This window comes from Cucumis sativus, chromosome 3, assembly GCF_000004075.3.
Source record: "Cucumis sativus cultivar 9930 chromosome 3, Cucumber_9930_V3, whole genome shotgun sequence".
Classification (NCBI taxonomy): Eukaryota; Viridiplantae; Streptophyta; class Magnoliopsida; order Cucurbitales; family Cucurbitaceae; genus Cucumis; species Cucumis sativus.
This window is the reverse complement of record NC_026657.2, coordinates 2,970,920-2,989,980: the sequence shown is the minus strand read 5'-3', so window position 1 is coordinate 2,989,980 and position 19,061 is coordinate 2,970,920. Positions and strand designations below refer to the sequence as shown.

The following is a 19,061-nucleotide window of genomic DNA, read 5'->3' as shown; positions in this document are numbered from 1 at the left end:
TTAAGATCACAAAAAATAAAGGTAGATGCAAAATCTAGTATTATTTGGTCACATTATTATAAATTTGATTTTTAAAAATAGAGAATATTAGTATAGGTAAAAAATAGAAAAAAAAAATTAATGATATGTAAGAAAATTTGGTGGGTTCCTCTTACATTCAATGGTAGTGTGGATTCCATATTCTAAAAAAACAAAATTAGATTCAAAAATATGAATCTAACTTTAGTAATAATCACTCCAAATGAAAATGTACCCATAAAGTTTTAATTATTATGATGAATTGAGCATTAAATGTCGTCTTTGAAATTGATTTCCTAGCTCCATTTAGTATCATAATTACTTAACACTTAATTTTAATTAAAGATCAACCTAAATAAAAAGGTGAGCATTTTCATGTTAACATTTAATTAACACTATTACAACGTATCAATTGAAATTCTCTAGGTAGCGTTATTTAATTGAGGTTCAAGCTCGCAAACATTTTAAACATTCTTAGTATAATATGGCGAATGGTATATGTAGTTCAATGATTGTTTTTCTTATTGGTAAGAACAAGATTAATAATATAACGTCGTTTGTTTATTTTTTCCAACTATATATATAATTAGGGAGACATCTTACTCTTCATCGATTAGACTATATTATAACCAAAATATACACTTTTTTACCACTTCACATTAATTTTTGTTAAATTAATAAAACCCAAATTAATGGGATATAGACTTGCTTTGTGCGTTATATATTCTAAATAATCATATATATATATAGATACGTAAATCCATAAAAAATATGCATATTTATGTATATATCCTTCAATTATTTTTATATATATTTTTAGTACAATTATTTCTTATATTTTAGCTTCACGTACATATTAAAAAAATATCAATTTTCATCCTATGTCTGATCATGATGGACAATCAAAAGTGTACAACATAGACCACAAAAAAATTGATTTTTTAATATTACTATCTATTAAAATTTGGATATGTATCGTATGGATCGAATTGATTCAAATAATATTTGACAACCGATTGTTTAATAAAATTGATATCAATTGACACATCAAGTTATAGTACTTTCAATTCCTAACAAAAGTGTTGATTCCAAACATACTTGTTACTAATTAGCATATAAAATACTAAATACTATTAAGAATTTAGATTAGAAAACAATGAGTCACTAACATATGTTTATGTCAATTAGATTATGCTTGCTTCGATCAAAAGTTAAAAGATTTTTTTTATGATCTATACAATTATTGTTATTATTGCATGTAGTTAGATCCAATGACTCATAAAATATTGTATGTAGATGGATGAACACTTATTACCACAAAATTAATTGAGAAAGTGAATTATTCAAAGTCATGAGATCATGTTGGTTCTTATTCTTTGCTTTCCAACAAAACACGATAAAATAATATTGGTAAACTTTGATCTCATTAGAAATGTCACTATTTAATGTATATTCAAAATATTTACAAATGACTTAATTAGTCTATTATATTAGTTTCTAAAATGGACTTTCAACCAAACTTAAAAACTACATATTATCACTAATTGTAGGAGGAGGGTGACATCTCTGTTTCTTATTTTTACTAATACTTTGTATTTTATGATTAAGAACGATGATCATAATTCGTTTTGTAATATGAATATGAACAATGTTTCTATGTTATTGTAAACATACTTATGTAATGATCAACTATATGTATATTCAAGGACATTTATGCAATTTGTTAGTTCTTTGATCGAAAGTTTGAGTTGATTATTCAATAAACTTAAATAGTTCGATTGATGAAAAACTTAAATTCTTGCTTATGTGTTGTCTAAGTTGATCATGTTATATATCATTGTTAGACTTCAAAGCAGGTACAATTTTTCATTTGAAAAAAAAAAGTCTTGACATGCAAAACGTGTCAAGAATTTAAATATTTTTTACAAATATTATATGCATGTCAAGAATAAACAAATTCTTGACACGTAAAAAGTGTCAACTGATCTCATATACTTAACGTTTATAAAGTGTCACGTATATTTTATCTCATTCTTGACACTGGATTATTTAACGCATTTAAAAATATTAGGTAAACAAATACATACATATAAAATGCGTCAAGTAAGGTTATTTTCGTAGTACGGTTCTCGTCACACCTAAAAATAGAGTTATTTTAGAACTATAAATGAGTAAAATAAATAGAGTTAGATCTTTTAAAAAGAGAAAATAAATCTTAAACCATTGTTGGAAATTTCTCGAGCACTTTAAATTCAACCCTTTTGAGGATAAATGGAATCAAAACTAATTCATTTTGACATTTATTTTGTTGAAAAGATCACGGCAACAATTTACAAATCATAGTTTTATTTCTCAATAATTGAGTAGAGAGTTTAAGTGCTTCCATACATATAAATGAACAATATAATTAACAAACAATACTCTATTATTCAACAACAATATATAGAAATTATTGTCATACATATAAAAAAATGTATATCTTCTCTCTTTTATTTTCTTCTTTTAGTTAAAAACATTCGTACAAAATGATATGATATATGTGGGTTAGAGTTATATTGATAATTATTGTATAAATATATTTAAATATGTTAATCTCATGAAATTTTCAGACGAAGCTAGCAATAAATTTTTTGAATATAGCAAAATAAACTAAAATACCGTAGTCTAGCTAGATGGATCACAGTAGACCACCACTTAGTTCGTGGATTTTTTTTTATTTTTTTTGTAGGTTGGGAGGGAAGATTGCAAGAGAGACTATTAATTATTCTCAAATAATAGGAAGAAGAGGAAAAAAGAAAACTCACTTTTTTGCTTCTCTTTTATCAAAAAGTTTGTTGTAATGGAGAGGATCTTCTTTTAAGTAAGAATCTCTCCTTCCTATGCTCCACAAAAATTTAAAAGGAAAAAGGTAAAAATTATGAAGGAAAAATGAGAGTGAATATTCTCGTTTATTTTATGACTTTACTAAATTTGTGGAATGGAATCAATTAGAATAAAAACATCATGTACTTTTGGAATCATCTCTTCATTTTCTATTGCAAAAGTTGTGAAAAACATCATCCCCACATGTCTTCATACTATACAAATCAACATCTAAATAACTAAACTAATTTGTTCATGATATTGTGCCTTGATTTCGAAATCAAAACTGAGAACAGTGCTTTGCAGGTGTCATTGAGCTGGGTTCGTTGGATATCCCTATCGCAACGTACGGACAGTACATGGAACCAATTGTTATATGTATCTAGAGGGTTCAAACTATAATATCGAGCAAAGCTTTACTTATGGCATTGGACTTGGGTTTGACCTCCCTATTGCGAGTGATGGTTCGTGATAAATATCATTAAAAAGTGAAGTTTACATTAGATCGTGTCATCACATTAGGAATCATTCATCGTAGAGTTGAGAAATTCAACTCGACCGTGGTGTCGACGGTTCAAATTATAACGTAAACAAAATGTTAGATACCATATGTTCATAGGAAATAAGTAAATAAACATAAATGCATGTGTAAGCGGATATATAATCTATACAAACCTCAATCATGTCGATAACAGTACTCGTATTACTACTCCCCGTACAAGAACATATCAAAATGTTAAATTTTCAACACTTTTTAAAGTCCAAAGTTGAGAACCACAACATTTTGACAACTTAATGTACAAATTTTCTTTTCTTTCTTGCACATGTTATAGTTCTACTGCCAAACATGTTGTTGAAGTCAAGATTCTTGAATATTTTTATAGTACCTTTTGAACGGACTTTGTAATGTTCTTTGTGAGGACCATTTTTATATTATATAGTTTGAAAAAAATGAGAAACATGAAAACGAAATCTTCGGAAGCCAAATGAATAGATTTCATTCACATTGGAAAACTGATTTATTATTTATGTATTTTGTGACTAAAAAGATTTTAGTATAATCTCCCTTGAAATAAGGAAATCAATTCCTATAACCAAAATGCTTGCATCTTAAATTGTATAACAATTGCATTATGTTCACAATACCCAATCCTATGCACTCCAAAGCTTCCGTCCGTTCATATCAAACAATTTCTCAATAGCCTCCGTTCATTCATATCAAACAATCTCAATCATCTCAATCACCCACCATAACGATATCAAGATTATTGAAAATCTAATTACGATGGAATTTTTTTTGTCTAAGATTAAGATTACAGAGAAGGTTAACACTCGCATTTTAAAATAACGTTTGCATTTTGAGTGTAAAATTGAATTGATCCGATATTCTATAATTGTGTATGAATTGCAATGGAAGTGATTGTTATTATTATTAGTGTTTTTCTATTAAATCTCTCTTGCATATTACCCGGATAATATATTGGAACGTGCACAATTTCTAATTAAATTTTAATCTGACCCAAAATACATACCACAATATTAAAGAATTTTCTGTCCTAATAAAATTTAGATATAGATAATATTTTATCAGTAATAGATCATATTGCTAATAAGAGTGAACATTAACATACAATACCACTATTAAAAATCTTCAAATAAACGGTAAAGTTCATCATCCATAGATTTGTCACATCTGCAATTATTTAAAATTGTTCATATATACTTAACTATGGGTAGGTAGAGAGCTACCACCACACCACAGGAACATTTCTCAATAATAAATTCAAACACAAACACAAATTGATTGCCAATACACACTACAAGATACCTCAAACATCCAAAATAATCACACATTTAGTGCAAGTTCCTTAAAAGGGAAAAGGAGATCACGGAGGCATTATAAGGAAATAATACCACAAACAAGAGTAGAAAGAAAGCAAGAAGCAACACAAAAGAATCATCAAAAAAGCCAATCTTATTAAGTTAAAAACTGAGTAGCATATGGCATAGCCAATAGCCAACAGCCATGTAATGTGATAAATTCAGGATTCATAAGAGAGAGAAGAAGAAATGAAAATAATAAATGTGAAAAGAGTAGAGTAGAGAGTAGGGGTATGCAAACTGAGTATTTGTAGGGACATGTCAAAAGGCTGTATGGAAAGGAAAACGGGGGCGTGTGCAACAAGTAAGTAAAAAAAATGGCAGAGAAAAGAGAGCAGAAGCAAAGATGGGGTAAGCAGATATTTATTTATTTAATAATTTTCATAGTAGATCGTACCAATCTTTCTATCAGAACCACTGCATTATCCTACCTAAATCATTGTTCTATGGAGTGTACAAGTTGTGTTTCTGTTGTGTTTTGATACAAAGACAGTGAGAAAAAAACATACATAATCGACACTGTGAAAACTTCCCCTATATCCATTTTTCTATCTTCCTGGCTTAAAAATATCCCTAACTTTCATTAAAGTGTATATTTAGAACAAATTTAATAAAGTGTATTAAATGAAAAACAGTATCTAAATATTTAGAAATTCAAACAAATCATTAGTATCTAAACTTTACTGTATGACAACTTAGTATTTATATTTTAAAATTTGTAACTATTTCATCCATACAATAGAAATAGAGTTAATATTTAGTGAGATTTATTGTATAAGTAAACTAATAAACTAATTAGATGCTCAATATATTTTTATAAAATGCACACTTTTATATAGGAACTAAATCTTTACAAGTTTAAAAGTATTATAAACTAAATTGCAAATCTATCAAAATTGAATGTTGAAAGACTAAATTGTTATTTCTTGAAGGTTTAAGGATAAAAAGTGTTATTTAACTTTTCTTTTTTTTTCCTTTCTTCTTTTCTCTCTTACACAAGTGATGACAGAAATTTTCAGTGTGTAGCTTTTAAACTTATCAGGATCTACAATAAGAAAGAGAAGAGCCAAGTTTAGGTATTTACCACAGCGTAGAAGTAGGCATGAGAATCACTTCACCATTTCTGCAAGTTTTCCAGTTTCTTCATCAATCCCACAACCAAAGCTCCATCACTTTCACTGTATTTTTAATCAATGACCAACTAATAAGATGAAAAAAGAAAAAAAAAAGGAAAGAAAATGTGTGATGGAAATTAAATATCATCGAAGCTGATATATTCTTTCTGTTTATTGAAAACTAAACAAGAAGATTCGTACATGAGCTATGTATATATTTATATACAGTCATTATTGGTGTGTAGTAATACACAAACTAGCCAAAAGATGCAATTATTTCTGAAAGAATACATTGATTTGTGTAGAGTAAAAGTACTATCATATTTGAATCATAATTAATACAAGGGGAAAGCTAATTTCGTTTTAACTTCTTCACCAGCTAGCAAATGGTGAGTTACGCTAAGACCAACGCTTAGGATATTAATATTCCTCTTCCAACAGTACCAGCAGCATATTTTCTTGTTGAACTGTGGTGGAATATTAACACACCCTTCTTCCCCAAACCCCCAACAAATTTTTGAAGAAAAAAAAAAAAGAAAGAAAAAAGACTAACAGTCCTAAGCTGCAGCAAGTATTTTGACTGTAACCTCCTCCAATTTAACAGAGATGTAGCTCTTTTGTCAAAGTTTATTCATTCAAACGCTTGTGAATAATTCATAATGGGAACTCCTTTTGAAGGGCATCAAGATTGCGGGAATCACAGGCTTCCAGCATGTCATTCCTTGATGCACAGCTGCAAAACAGAGAAATTCTATGATTTCATATTTGCATTAAAGGGTAAGTGATGCAAGAATAAAATCTCTCCAAATCATATACCTTAGTGAAATTCTTAAATATTGCCACGCATTGTCTGCCTTTGGATTCATGCTAAGTGACCTCACATAGTACTTAATTGATTCCTCATAGAGCCCCTAAAAGTGCAGAAAAAGAGAGAATCAATTAATATTTCCATACAATTTTATTACTTAACTGTAGATGAAAGATCCCTCCTAGAAACTAGTTATGATTGGTTAAAAACCTGAAGAAAATGTTGGAGAAAGAGGACTTTCAACTTTTTGATAATTTACTGGACAGGAAAAAGGAGAAATAATTAAGCATAGGACATACCTGATTGGCATAACTGATTCCCATATTGGCCCAGGCACGTACATAATTAGGCTTCAAATCAAGTGCCTAAGAGACAAATTATGTCAGTTTATACACTCGACAGACAAGGCCAAAATAAATCAGAGTAAACATGCAACTATTTTCGCAGAATGCATTATTTACACAATTTGCGATAAGGATAAGGCAAGTTGTTCACGGCCTAACAAAGTTCAGTTTCACATGGTGACCAGCAAAGAACATTGTCTCCAATGAGACCATGACCATACACATGAAAAGTTCAACAAAATGTCTCCAACCATATAGTGAACGACGAGGGACGCATAAATTGAAAAAACAGTTCAAACTTGAGTTCACAGCTTCACCACGTGTTTCTACAACCATAGCATAGAAACATTCAACTCTTTCTTCAAAGTTCAAACCTTAAAGTTGGGAGATTATTGTCACCCTGATTATGTGACTGCCTGCTTCAGTGTTTTGTATCATTCACAAATTTGAATACAAAAGAACTCTCGTGAAATCATCTATTAAAATACAGGTATACAAATCTGCACTATCATAATGAAGATAAGACAGTATCCTCCCTTTCCCCTACAGTCGACTTTTTTTCTTCCTTTAACTTATACAAAACTTCCTCTACAGACAGGTTATCTAACTTCCTCTAACTTATCAACAACTTCCACCTTTTTCCCAATTTCTTCCAGGTTAATCACCATTTCCAACCCTAGTCTGTGCTCGTCTCAGTTTCCTCCCTACCTAAAATTTTGAAAGTTTCCAATTTGATCCTTATGGTCTGCTATGATCTCCTAAGCTACCCTACCATTACGGAATGCAAATAGTTTCCTTAGTGACATTTTTGCACTGTAACAAGAAAATGAGTTAGATGTAGGGGAAGTCTGTGTGTGAAAGGTAAAAAGATCAACTGTATTAGGTTAATCGTATTATTGTTTGAATTGGGTAAATGGTAGATAGACAGAAGGGTTAAGCCACCGAAACCCTCCGACAATGGAAGCCCTAAACCAACAAAATAAATAGACAATTGGAATTTTATCTACATTGTTAACCTTGACTACTTAGAAGTGGGTAAAATAGTTAGATTGTTGAACAAAGCATAGCTACAATACATCCACATATTTATTTGATCCTCTCCTTGAACTATATATAGTTGTCCACACTGGCCATCCTTAAACTGTCTTACAATGCCTGTAGTTGAGATATAGCAGCAACTTAATGACAAGGATGCAATATCGACTAAGTTGAAGTTCATCTGAAATGGGTACACGTCAGTCAACAACGGACACGGCCAATAATAAGAATCGTGATGTTCAACTATTTGTAGGAGATAAGATATAAATGCAACTTAAGCTGAATCCTTGTTCATAAAGAAAAGAACTTCAGCTAAACATTCAAATGTAGACCTTCCTCATTGGTTTGTTGGGTTTTCCAGATACTGGTTGAATTGGTGATGTAGGCAATAGATTCATCAGAAACGATAAATGATAATATTGTTAGAACTGCTTATTCCATCCATTTGAACTAACATTGCAGATTAATAGAACTCCTCCCCCTTGTTAAAGATTTTCTCCAACCATAACAGTCACAATCTCTTGTTTGCCCAAAGAATCTGTTGTCTTTGGGGCTCCCCAAGAGAACCTAACATTTTTCATTCCAAAAGGCAGTAGCTAGTTGGATGCAAATCAATCCCACAACTATTCCTCTATTCGCTGCTTTTGTTCCTCCTCCAAACACTCACCTAAGGAGTATCCTAAAGAATTCAGACTCCATATTCAATACCCTAAATGAATACTGCCAGCTTTTTAGTGACCTATCTCACCCTCTCTCACTCTCGCTCAATTCCAATGTTGCTTGTTTGCAGCTTGATGAATAACTAAATATCTCCCTTCTTCAACTATTTTGAGACTTAAGACCACTATTTATCATTGGATTTTGTTTTTATCTAAAAAAATGTCAAGCACCAAAGACACATTGTAGAGAGAGAGAAACAGGGCTGGTTACCTGTTGATAAGCTAATATAGCATCAGCGCTTTGGATACTGTTAGCTTGTGTAGCACCTAGCTTGTTCCAAAGAGAGTAATCTTGCGGCTTCAATTTCAAGGCTGTTTGAAAGGATGCAATTGCTTTGTCAAATTCTCTGGACAAATTATAAAGGACACCAAGTACTATGTGCACATCAGCATCATCAGGAAACATTTGTGCAGCTTCGTTAAATAAGCCGGCTACCTATACAGAAAGAAGAATGATGCATAGTTTTAGACCAAAGAGAGAAATGTGCTTGATGACTATCATCTTAAGTTCCATACTAAACACTCATAATGCTAATAAAAGTTGTTCATCAGAATTATTGCTATGAAAACCCAAACTTTAATTTCCTTAAAAAATATCAAGAAAAAGTGAAATACAAGGGCAATAAAAAAATTAAGCCAATAAATAAAGAGCCAGGAACAAAAAGCAAAGCTTAATCTAAAAAACATATTAAACAAATTGCTTCTTCGAATCTATTTTTCCCCCATTGAATTAACTTGAACACTTTAGGGGTGCAACTGAGCAGGGGAAAACTGAAAAAGTTAAATAAATGCTTGAACCAACCAAAAATAAAACCAGTTCAGTTCAACAGTTCACTTCGCATAAAAGAAAAACTGATTAATTTGGCCGGATTACCCAACTCATCTGCTGTTAAACTATCTCTAAATTCACCCAGTATTCTCTTCTGTAAGTGTTTGAACCCTGTGGATCCCACTTTTTTGCAGGCAGAACTCTCTTTCACCCTAGAGGTTCTATTGTCTCTGCCCCCACAAACAGTTGAAACCCCAACCCAGCACAAAAACCAGTCTCTCATAAAAAGTTGGACGGAGGAGAAGTTCCTCAATCAACTCCCAACAAAACTAAGGGCTAAAGCAAATATTCAACTTCTGCTGTTCGAACTTCAACCCCCCCCCCCCCCCAAAAAAAAAAAAAACAAAACAAAAAAGCCAAGAATAATGGCATTTTGAGAAGAAGAAAAAAAACGGTCGTTATCACGGGTCTGAATAGTTTGCTATTTGCTACAACACCCAAGTCCACATTCTTTTTTTATAGCAGTTAGCACACTGCAGTAATCATTAAAGTAAATGTCAAAAACTTAAGAACATGGACTTGAAATTAATTTTAGCACATCAATGAATCAGATAACTGGATTTAATCGGAAATGTTATACCTTCACCTAGTTTTCTAAGCCTTCACAAGATCATCCTAAAGCAATGAACTACAGATAGGCACATTTTCTAATAATAAATTTCCCAAGATTTCTAAGTTTGTAATAAAAGCTGAAAGAAGAATGAACACAAATAGCATGGTGCTTACATCAGCGTAGTACAATGAATCAGAAAGCTCTGGTTTTGCAAGTGTTCCGTACTTTGGGTGATGCTGTAACCATCCATACAAGTATCTTAATGCAGCAGCTTGCTCTAGTTCTGCAGAAATTATTTTAGTCTTTGATCAATTTACTTATTTAAGAAACACACCCATTAAATGTTGAAAAATTCGAAAGGGAGGACAAGGGTGCGTGAACAAAAAGAGAAAACCACAAAGATTAAGGTTTTTCCGATTGGTGGACAAATCCAATCTCACACATCACTCCACTCTCTTCATTTTCCCTTAGAAAACATAACATCAGTTGAGATGGAGGCCAGGCTGAATCATATGGACAGAAATCCCTCTCTTCTCTTTATATTGCATGCTTTATTTAATTTCATTGTTCAAACATTTGAACCTATATATTTGATACTACTAGAGAACTTGAACAATATTCAATATGCGAGGTGGGAAGACACCTACGTTTGAACCCAAAACTTAGGTTTTTGTTTGATAAGAAAATCACCTAGCCAAACCATGGTGGTTAGGATCATTCAGTGTTTGGCAACAGAGAGTTCTCTGAGAATCTAATCTTACGATATTTAACCAAAAAAAGTTCACTTTCTGACCACTACCAAACCCATATTTAAATTAAAGTCTCTAGCGAAGCTATATATAATCTATATGCAAACTCACAACAAAAACCCAGCCCTAGTAACAACTGTCATTCAGCCAAGATAATTAGAAAAATTGCTTTTAGTGAAATATAAATCATATAAAGCATGTAATTAGATAAGGAAGCAACTACTGACCATTTGTGTGACTCACACCAAGTGCAAGAAGCACCTCTAAGTTTGTAGGGTCAACGTCCAGTGCCCGCTTCATTGCAGCAATAGCCTGCACATATCAATTTATATTATATTTATTTGTACAAACAATTATTAGAAATCAGAAATTAAACATGAGATGGTACACCACAATACCAGAATTATACTTGCCATGAAAAGGGATCACCTAAACTAATAGAATCAGAAGTACTAGCATTATGAATGTCAGAAAAGTATTGGCAGTAAAAGCAACAGGTCTCTAGAAAATGGTTAAGCATGTAATACAACTTGAGCAAGCCCTTTTGAAAATTTTAAGATTTCACATACAAACCTAGTCTACAACTACTTCCCAAGGTTTTGGAAACTTTAAGTCCAAGTTCATCTCATCATAAGAAATTAGTAAACTAATAGTTTTTTGTTGCCTTCTGACTGCCATAATCAAGTGATTTCATAAGAGGAATTGACAAGTTGACCAAAAATGGTGAATAAAAACAACATTGACAGAAGAGAGAGTGCTTTCAATTAATAATTTAGTTCACAATCCGGAAGAAACATAGAAATTCCAGCAAAATACTACTAACCGGTATAAGCAAAAATTTATCAAACTAATCATTCTGTTTTGTATAAAATTTATTAAGTTCCTATTTGATCTTCTATTTCTAGACATTTCACATCCAGAATGTTAAATACCTAATTGGTCTTCTATTTCTAAACATTTCACATCAAGAATTTTAAATACCTACTCGGTGCCCTTTTAAAAAAAAAAGAATACCCACTTGGTCTTACTCTTACAAGCCAAAAATTCTACATCAAGAACATATAATACCTGTTGATCATCATCGTTTTCAGCATGTGCAATTCCAAGAAGCCTCCAACCTTCCGAATTTTCAGGGTTTTTCATAACTTCAGCCTCTAAAGCAAGCACTGCCTCACTCAGAAGGCCTTTACGGAACAGATCCTGACCTTCCTTCAAGGGATTAGGATGACCGACATATGGGTTCATATCAGAAAAGACGTATATCCCCTTGGAAGCATCCATTTTTCCTTTGGCAGCTACTTGTTCATTTACGAACCTGTCAGAAGGGAAGAGCAGAATGCAGAAAATAATTTATCATAGACAGGTGTTACAGCATTACAATGTAGGCGCTTGAAGTGAAACATGAGACTTACTCATCGTATGCATTTGCCCAATTATCTGCTTCTCCAGAAACCCCTTCTCCAACCTGCTGACCAAATTCTTCCACCCAGTCTTGCATGTGCAACTTGGAAAATTCATTTACCCATGGATCATTCGACACATTTTGCTTCTCTTCAGCAAACTCATCAGCCCACCGATTAGTTTGATTAGAAACCTGAAACCATTTTTTATTAGAAAGTTTAAATTTTGTAAGAGCATTAAAACACCATGACACATGGACACAGAGATAAAATAGACCCTGTTTCATAACGACTTTGTCTTTAGTTTTCAGTTTTTTAAATTTATGCCTGTTTTCTTCCAATTTCTCCATTACAAAATTTACCTATCTTAAAGAAACACTTGAACCCTAAACCCTAAAGACATAGACCATGTTTGGGCAAATTCTAAAAACAAAAACAAGATTTTGAAAGCTATTTTTTGGTGTTCATACTTAGCTTAGTTTTTAAAAACATGAGTAGAAAATGGATGACAAAACATAAGTTCATGGGTAGAAGTAGTGTTTATAAGCTTGATTTTCAAAAACCAAAAACCAAATGGTAATCGAATGGGACCTTAGTGATTTAATTTCAGATATTCTTAATCATTTGGAAAGAGGTAAGAGAATTCTGTAGATAGACTCTGGTAGAGTTTTGGTGGGGCGGTCGGAATAGGAACAAGTCTACTTGTCTAAATCCAGGTGGGTTTCCAACGCTACCTAGAACATTTTAAAGGTTCTGGATTTGTCAAAATTTTGGACAATTGGAAGCCTGTAGTATAACTTCCTCTCCTCAAGCAAGCTAGGGCTGCTGCCCCTGAGTTTGCCTATAACTCAAACAATTTTGACATTTCCATCTAATTTTCTCTCACAAATTTGTAAGAGTTGAAAAATTATATATACATATACATGTGACACAAATGCCTAATGAAAAGTTTGGCCTCATTAAAAACTTTTGCTTCACCCCTAGTTATGGGAAAATTTTCTAGCACTCTCGACATTTCATTCTTTCATTTTTATCAATGAACAATGAAAACAGAACAAAAAACAAAACAATATCCAAACAAGAAAATTGTTCATAGAAACACCCACCCACCCAACAGATTGTCAAGATTGTGGGGTGGGGAACAAAGGGAAGGGATACAACTTTTTTCATGACTTACAAATTCATCAGCCCAGGGAAGACCCCCACTATACTGTTGCTGATACTCGGAAGCCCAGTTATCTGTTGGAGATAAAGAGTTTGGCTTGACTTGATTGTCATCAATAATAAGTTCACCCCTACTCATCTTTGAAACAAACTGAAGAAACTTTGAGTTCTGCATCCCAGAAAGTTCAGAGATCAAATATGGTTTTTTTATATTAAAAATGGTTATGCATTTTTGAACATTTTTCTAGTAAGACTAATTTTACAACGCAGCCAAACATAGTTGATCAAACCAACTGTTTGTCAACATTTAATTATGTCTTGGCTGTTGCAATCTTTTATCAAATATGACAGGAAAATGAAAAACATTAGATATGTTTTAGATGACTGAAATACTAAAACATGTTACAAAATATCAACCTGGAATTTAGGGTCATTGTTTTCAGCTAATGTATTTGCAAGCTTGCGAGTCTGCTCCATTGCAGATAAGTTCATCATATTACCACCTGCCATATTTTGTGCCGATGCTAACTGAAACTTCTCCTGTGGCAATATATCAAGAGAATTACAATCCACGACCATAAAGTCAAATAGAAGTTATTATAATTGAATGAGAGTCACATTAGGCACTGTGCATATATAATCTATTATTATACTAACCAAGAATGAAGGACATGAGTTTCACATAGAAAGTAAAACGAGGTCCAGTAACTGGTGTAGCCTAAGTAACCTCAAGGAGAAATCCTCCAAGAACCAAGATTGTGGATCTTTTATTAGAATGAATAGTATGCTTCATACAAGAGGAGAAGACTCCTATTTATAGAGTTCTATTACAAGTGGGGGGTAAAAGGGGAATTAACCTAGAATATTACCTAATTAACTCTTAGTCTTCTTACATCAGTAACACAAAGGCCATAGTGTGTAGTTGATGATGGTAAACCAAGATTTTTTTATCAAAACAACTTTCATTGAATAAAGATGAAATATTACTATGGCTAACAAAACATCCTCAATAGACCTCCCGGCTCCCACTAAAGGAAGGATTCCAACCCAGAAAGATGTTTGCTGGCGAATAATTACAAAAAATCTTCAACACCGAAGCCCAAAGAGAGACATGAAATCTCATCAAGGACCACACCTCACAAGGGTCCTTTTCCTTTCCTCTAAAAACTTTGTCATTCCTCTCCCCCCACATATCCCACATAATTGCACACACCCCAGCAAGCCACAGAAAACGACTCTCTCTCCAAAAGCTGGATGGAGAAGGAACTCCTCGACTGTGGCTCAAATGTCTCTCCCACCGATGCTAACACTGAACTCCTGCAAGAAAGAACTCCAAACTGTCTTTGTATCCTGGCAATCACAAAAAAAGATGATTCATGTCCTCTTCCATTTCTGACACGGAATGTAACAAAAAGGTCCCACAAGTGTAGTTCTTCTCCGAACCAGCGTATCATAAGTGTTCACACAACTGAGCAATTCTTGCCAAATAAAAAACCTAACTATCTTAGGGATCTTAATCCTTCAAATAATATCAAACAAGAGGATCTAATAACAGTCTGAAAAAGGATTTACAAGAAAACCCCTCTGTAGGATTTGGATTCCAAATGCAAACATCCCCTCTCTCCTCCCTAAAAGAGTACCCCTCCAATACAGAAAGCAAAGAGGCAACCTCCATTGTTTCCCTATTGGACAAATTAGGACGGAATCCAAAGGAAAAAGAAACAGAGTTCTTAGATCAAACCAAAAAATCAGAGATGGAACAGTTTTTAAGGGAAGAAAGGTGATACAGATGAGGAAAAGCTGTAGAAAGAGTACCATCTCCCACCCACTGATCCTCCCAGAAATATGTATCCCTACCATTTCCCACAGCACACCTCACAAAATGAGAAAAGGTAGGAAGATATATCTTTCCAAGGGTTCCAGTGTGTGCCTTTAACCCCTTTCTCCACCCATTCAAAAGGTGATTACCATGCTTACTCGCCACAATCCTATGGTGGTAAACCAAGATATAAACTGGCCAAAACAACTATTAAGAAGTCTTATCATAGTCTAAACATGAAAAATCAAAAGGCATGGCTTAAATAACTCTGTATGACCAGATTGTCTAAAATGCTAAAATAACTATGTTAACCAAGTCTACAGGCTAAACTTCACAATTGATCCAGCAGAAACTTATGTTTCTAATTGAATAACTACCAAGGATCATAAGCTTACGATGTGATGCCTACCTAATGACAAGATTGACAGTTTCATGATTATCATTAAAAAACACATTGTCATTTTTCTATCTTTTCCTTTTGAATAAGAAAAACAAACGATTCAGTTGATCACTCAAATTCAAAGAATTAATTATAAAATGATTATTAGAAAGCCAATAAACATAACAGCCACAGGTCATGTAGTATGGAAAAGTCATATGAAGATCAGTACTATAGTTGCAACTTGTAGAACAAGCTGCAGCTCCTTACCTGCTCAAACTCAGAGGCCCAACCATTGGCACCATATTGTTGTTCAAAGGATTGAGCCCAAGCGTCATGATCAGCAAACTTTTCCCTGTTTAGGCTATATTCAGAAGCCCACCCATCTGCAACATGACCACCAGGTCTCTGGAGAGCTTGAGATTCATTCCAATAATCCTCCATCTCGCGGAACCTACCAGGTTGAGGCCCCCCAACCTGTTTACTGGTGTCGATGTCCAAGGAAGATAGAAGTGCATTTAACTGAAGGAATTGAAATCAAAGAAACTCACATAAGTTTTCATTTGCAATTTACCAATTGAATTAACAGAAAGTTGATATGTGAATCCTTCTCTTTGCAACACAATTGGAAGAATCATAAAAAGGTCTACAATCTCTTTTCTTGAGACTATAGTTCTTCTTACAACCACAATTAGAGAATGACTTTTTTAATACATTTGGTGTCTAGGGCCAATGACTCCCCCTTTTCACATACTTCTTTTTCCATTAATGAATTGTCTCTTGACTAAGAAATCATAAATATTTCGAGCAACAATACTTTTTCATGATCTGTAGTTCATTCTTTCAAGATAAACGGAATTAGTGTTTCTTAACCCACAAAAAAATAAATCTGTAAGAAATATAAAATAAAATGAAAACATGGAGTTGAACAAAATGGGAAAAGTTGAGAGCTAAACATGAGACAAGAGCACGAGACATGAAGATGGTGAAATCCTATTGCACTTTAAACTAGTGGTTGGATAATGCTTGGAAATTTGGTATGATCTATATGGAAAAATTAACGACATGCTTTCTCATGAATAGGTACTAAAGATAAAATTCTCAAAACCTGTGCATTTATGAAGTCTTCACTCTTATCTGCAAAAAAATGTCGAGCCATTATGCTACTACGATCTCGTATACATTGTTTATCACCCTCAGATAGTCCCAATAAAGGCAGAGGTGTTGGATGAAAAGGCACTCCGCCACGGCTACTTTCTACAAATGAGTGCAAAAAGGTTGACAGCACTCTCTGCGGTGGCCCTGGTTACAGTAAAGGTGAAGTTAAATATTAAATTCAAGCTCTAACACAAATAGGTGTCATGTCACATAGTCAAGGTTAAATGTTAGAACTTTGCGATGAACTAAAAAAATCCTCTATTCTTCCAAGCCAATAGTGGTTGAAAATTCTGCATATTTCATAGCATTATTTAGGTTTGTACAAGACCCAGCACACTGACACAAATTTAATTAGGATTTAGTCTCTGAATGAAAATTTTAGATAATTCAAAATGAAATTCAGAGATTGGAAATTCAACAGTTGTTGATTCTGGCAATAATACCCATGAATTAGAGTTTCAAGACTATGATCCGGAAGTTCTTCGATTAAAAATACTACACCGACAAGGTATTGCATCAACTAGTATATACGCAAGTATGAAGTATCTTCACAAGCCAAGTTATGGATGAAAGGCCTTCCAGGTCAAAAACCTGGAACTCCATGTCTCTAGCTAAACTAAATCTTCTCATGCATTGAACTACAACTTGGGGTTCCCTTAATTTACTTATGGCTTTAAGTAGTTGAGTTCATGTCCTGAATGGGGAACCCTGAATTAATGGACAACGAATGTTGCTGAACTAAAATTTTGTTGTCAACACCAGTCCCTTGAACAAGGTTTCACAACAACACAAAAGGCAATGCCAACGATGTCAACCATCCAGAATCTTAAGGAAAGCCTAAAGAGAAAACTTAGAAGTACCATCCAAAATCGGTTGATGCTGAGAACCAGGTACTTGGTCATAAATTCGATCAAATTCAGCAAGACTTGGTTGCATTTCCCTCAAGTGGGCAGGAGGAGGACCAGCCTGAACCTCATTCCATGCAGAGGCCAGACCAGGATCAGCAGCCGAGTGAAAGGCATTCAAAAAATTAGACGCCTGACATTAAGCAAAGCAGAAAAAATCAGATAAGTTGAAAATTCCATGAGAATTCTTTAAAAAAATGGGGAAAAAAAAAAGAAACAAAGAGAACCTGCTGATTGGGTTGAAGCGGTGGGTGATCAAACTCAGACCCAGGAAGCTGCCCATGAGTCTCAGGGGCAAAAGGCCTTCCAGGACCTGTGAGCTGCGATGTAGGAATTTCCCGTAACCTTTCCTGCTCAGAATATAGTTGAAAACATAAGATGAAAAACCAATCTGATTCCACAAGGCACAAAAAAAGACAGCGAATTCATGAATTAACATATCAATATACTGAAAAAGAAAAAAAAAAACACAATCCCAAAGAACCCCAGATAATAGAAAGCAACAAAAATACCAAATTGAAACCCAACCTGGGTCTTGGAAGAGGAGCCAATTAGAGCGTTGGCAAGAGCACCGAGTGGATTAGAAGAAGAAGAACCAGGAACAGCACAATCAGCTCCACCGGTAACCAAGTCACGCATCGCCATATCTATCGATTTGAATTTTCCGTTAGCTGTTTCAAATTGGTTCCCTTTCCCAAGAACTGGAATCGATTACGTAAGTAGAGGATGTGTTTTGAGGTGAAATTGCAGGGAAAGGCGATAACGGGATGGGCTCTGGGTGTGTTCTGTTTGAACACTTAGAGCCACAATTGTGAATTGTGAATTGTGAATTGTGAATTGTGAATTGCGAACCTTCCCTCCCTGTGGACTGGAGCCGAGTCCACCAAAATTAAATTAAAAAATGATCATCTTTCTTTATTCCTTTCACCGCCATAGTTAAGAAGTTCCAAGAACATCCATCCAATCCCTAAACCAAAATGGATGATTATGTGTTTTAATCTCTGATTAGGATTTTTCTCCTTCTAAATTATTAAATCCTACGTTTCTTGGTTGAGATATTAAATAATGTAAAATATATAATTTAAGTTGCTAAATAAAATTTCTTTAAAGAATTTGAAGAATTAGAAAAAATTGAATAGAGAGTCATAAAATTAACTAAAAATATAAAAGAGTATTACGATAATGATTACAGATTTCATTTCCATGAAAAATAAACAAACACGTGACGATTTTACAATTCCAACCCATTTTCTTTTCCTTTTTACTATTTACTATATGTTTTTTCATTGTTAAATAAAAATGTACTTTAAAACTTCATAT

At 33.4% G+C, this 19,061-nt stretch overlaps 1 protein-coding gene across 1 annotated transcript; it reads right to left on the bottom strand.

The window, feature by feature from the left end:
• Positions 1 to 6,009: 6,009 nt before the first annotated feature.
• On the bottom strand, positions 6,010 to 18,698 carry LOC101209718 (peroxisome biogenesis protein 5). The gene is made up of 15 exons (XM_004147925.3): positions 18,270 to 18,698; positions 17,969 to 18,091; positions 17,697 to 17,874; positions 16,787 to 16,980; positions 15,949 to 16,200; positions 13,898 to 14,020; positions 13,494 to 13,649; positions 12,329 to 12,510; positions 11,985 to 12,231; positions 11,144 to 11,228; positions 10,341 to 10,450; positions 8,997 to 9,221; positions 6,984 to 7,049; positions 6,693 to 6,787; positions 6,010 to 6,609 (listed from the first exon to the last, which is right to left on the bottom strand). Exons 1-15 carry the CDS (start codon positions 18,384 to 18,386, stop codon positions 6,531 to 6,533), a joined length of 2,232 nt encoding a protein of 743 aa, XP_004147973.2. The 5' UTR covers positions 18,387 to 18,698; the 3' UTR covers positions 6,010 to 6,530.
• Between the last annotated feature and the right edge of the window lie 363 nt (positions 18,699 to 19,061).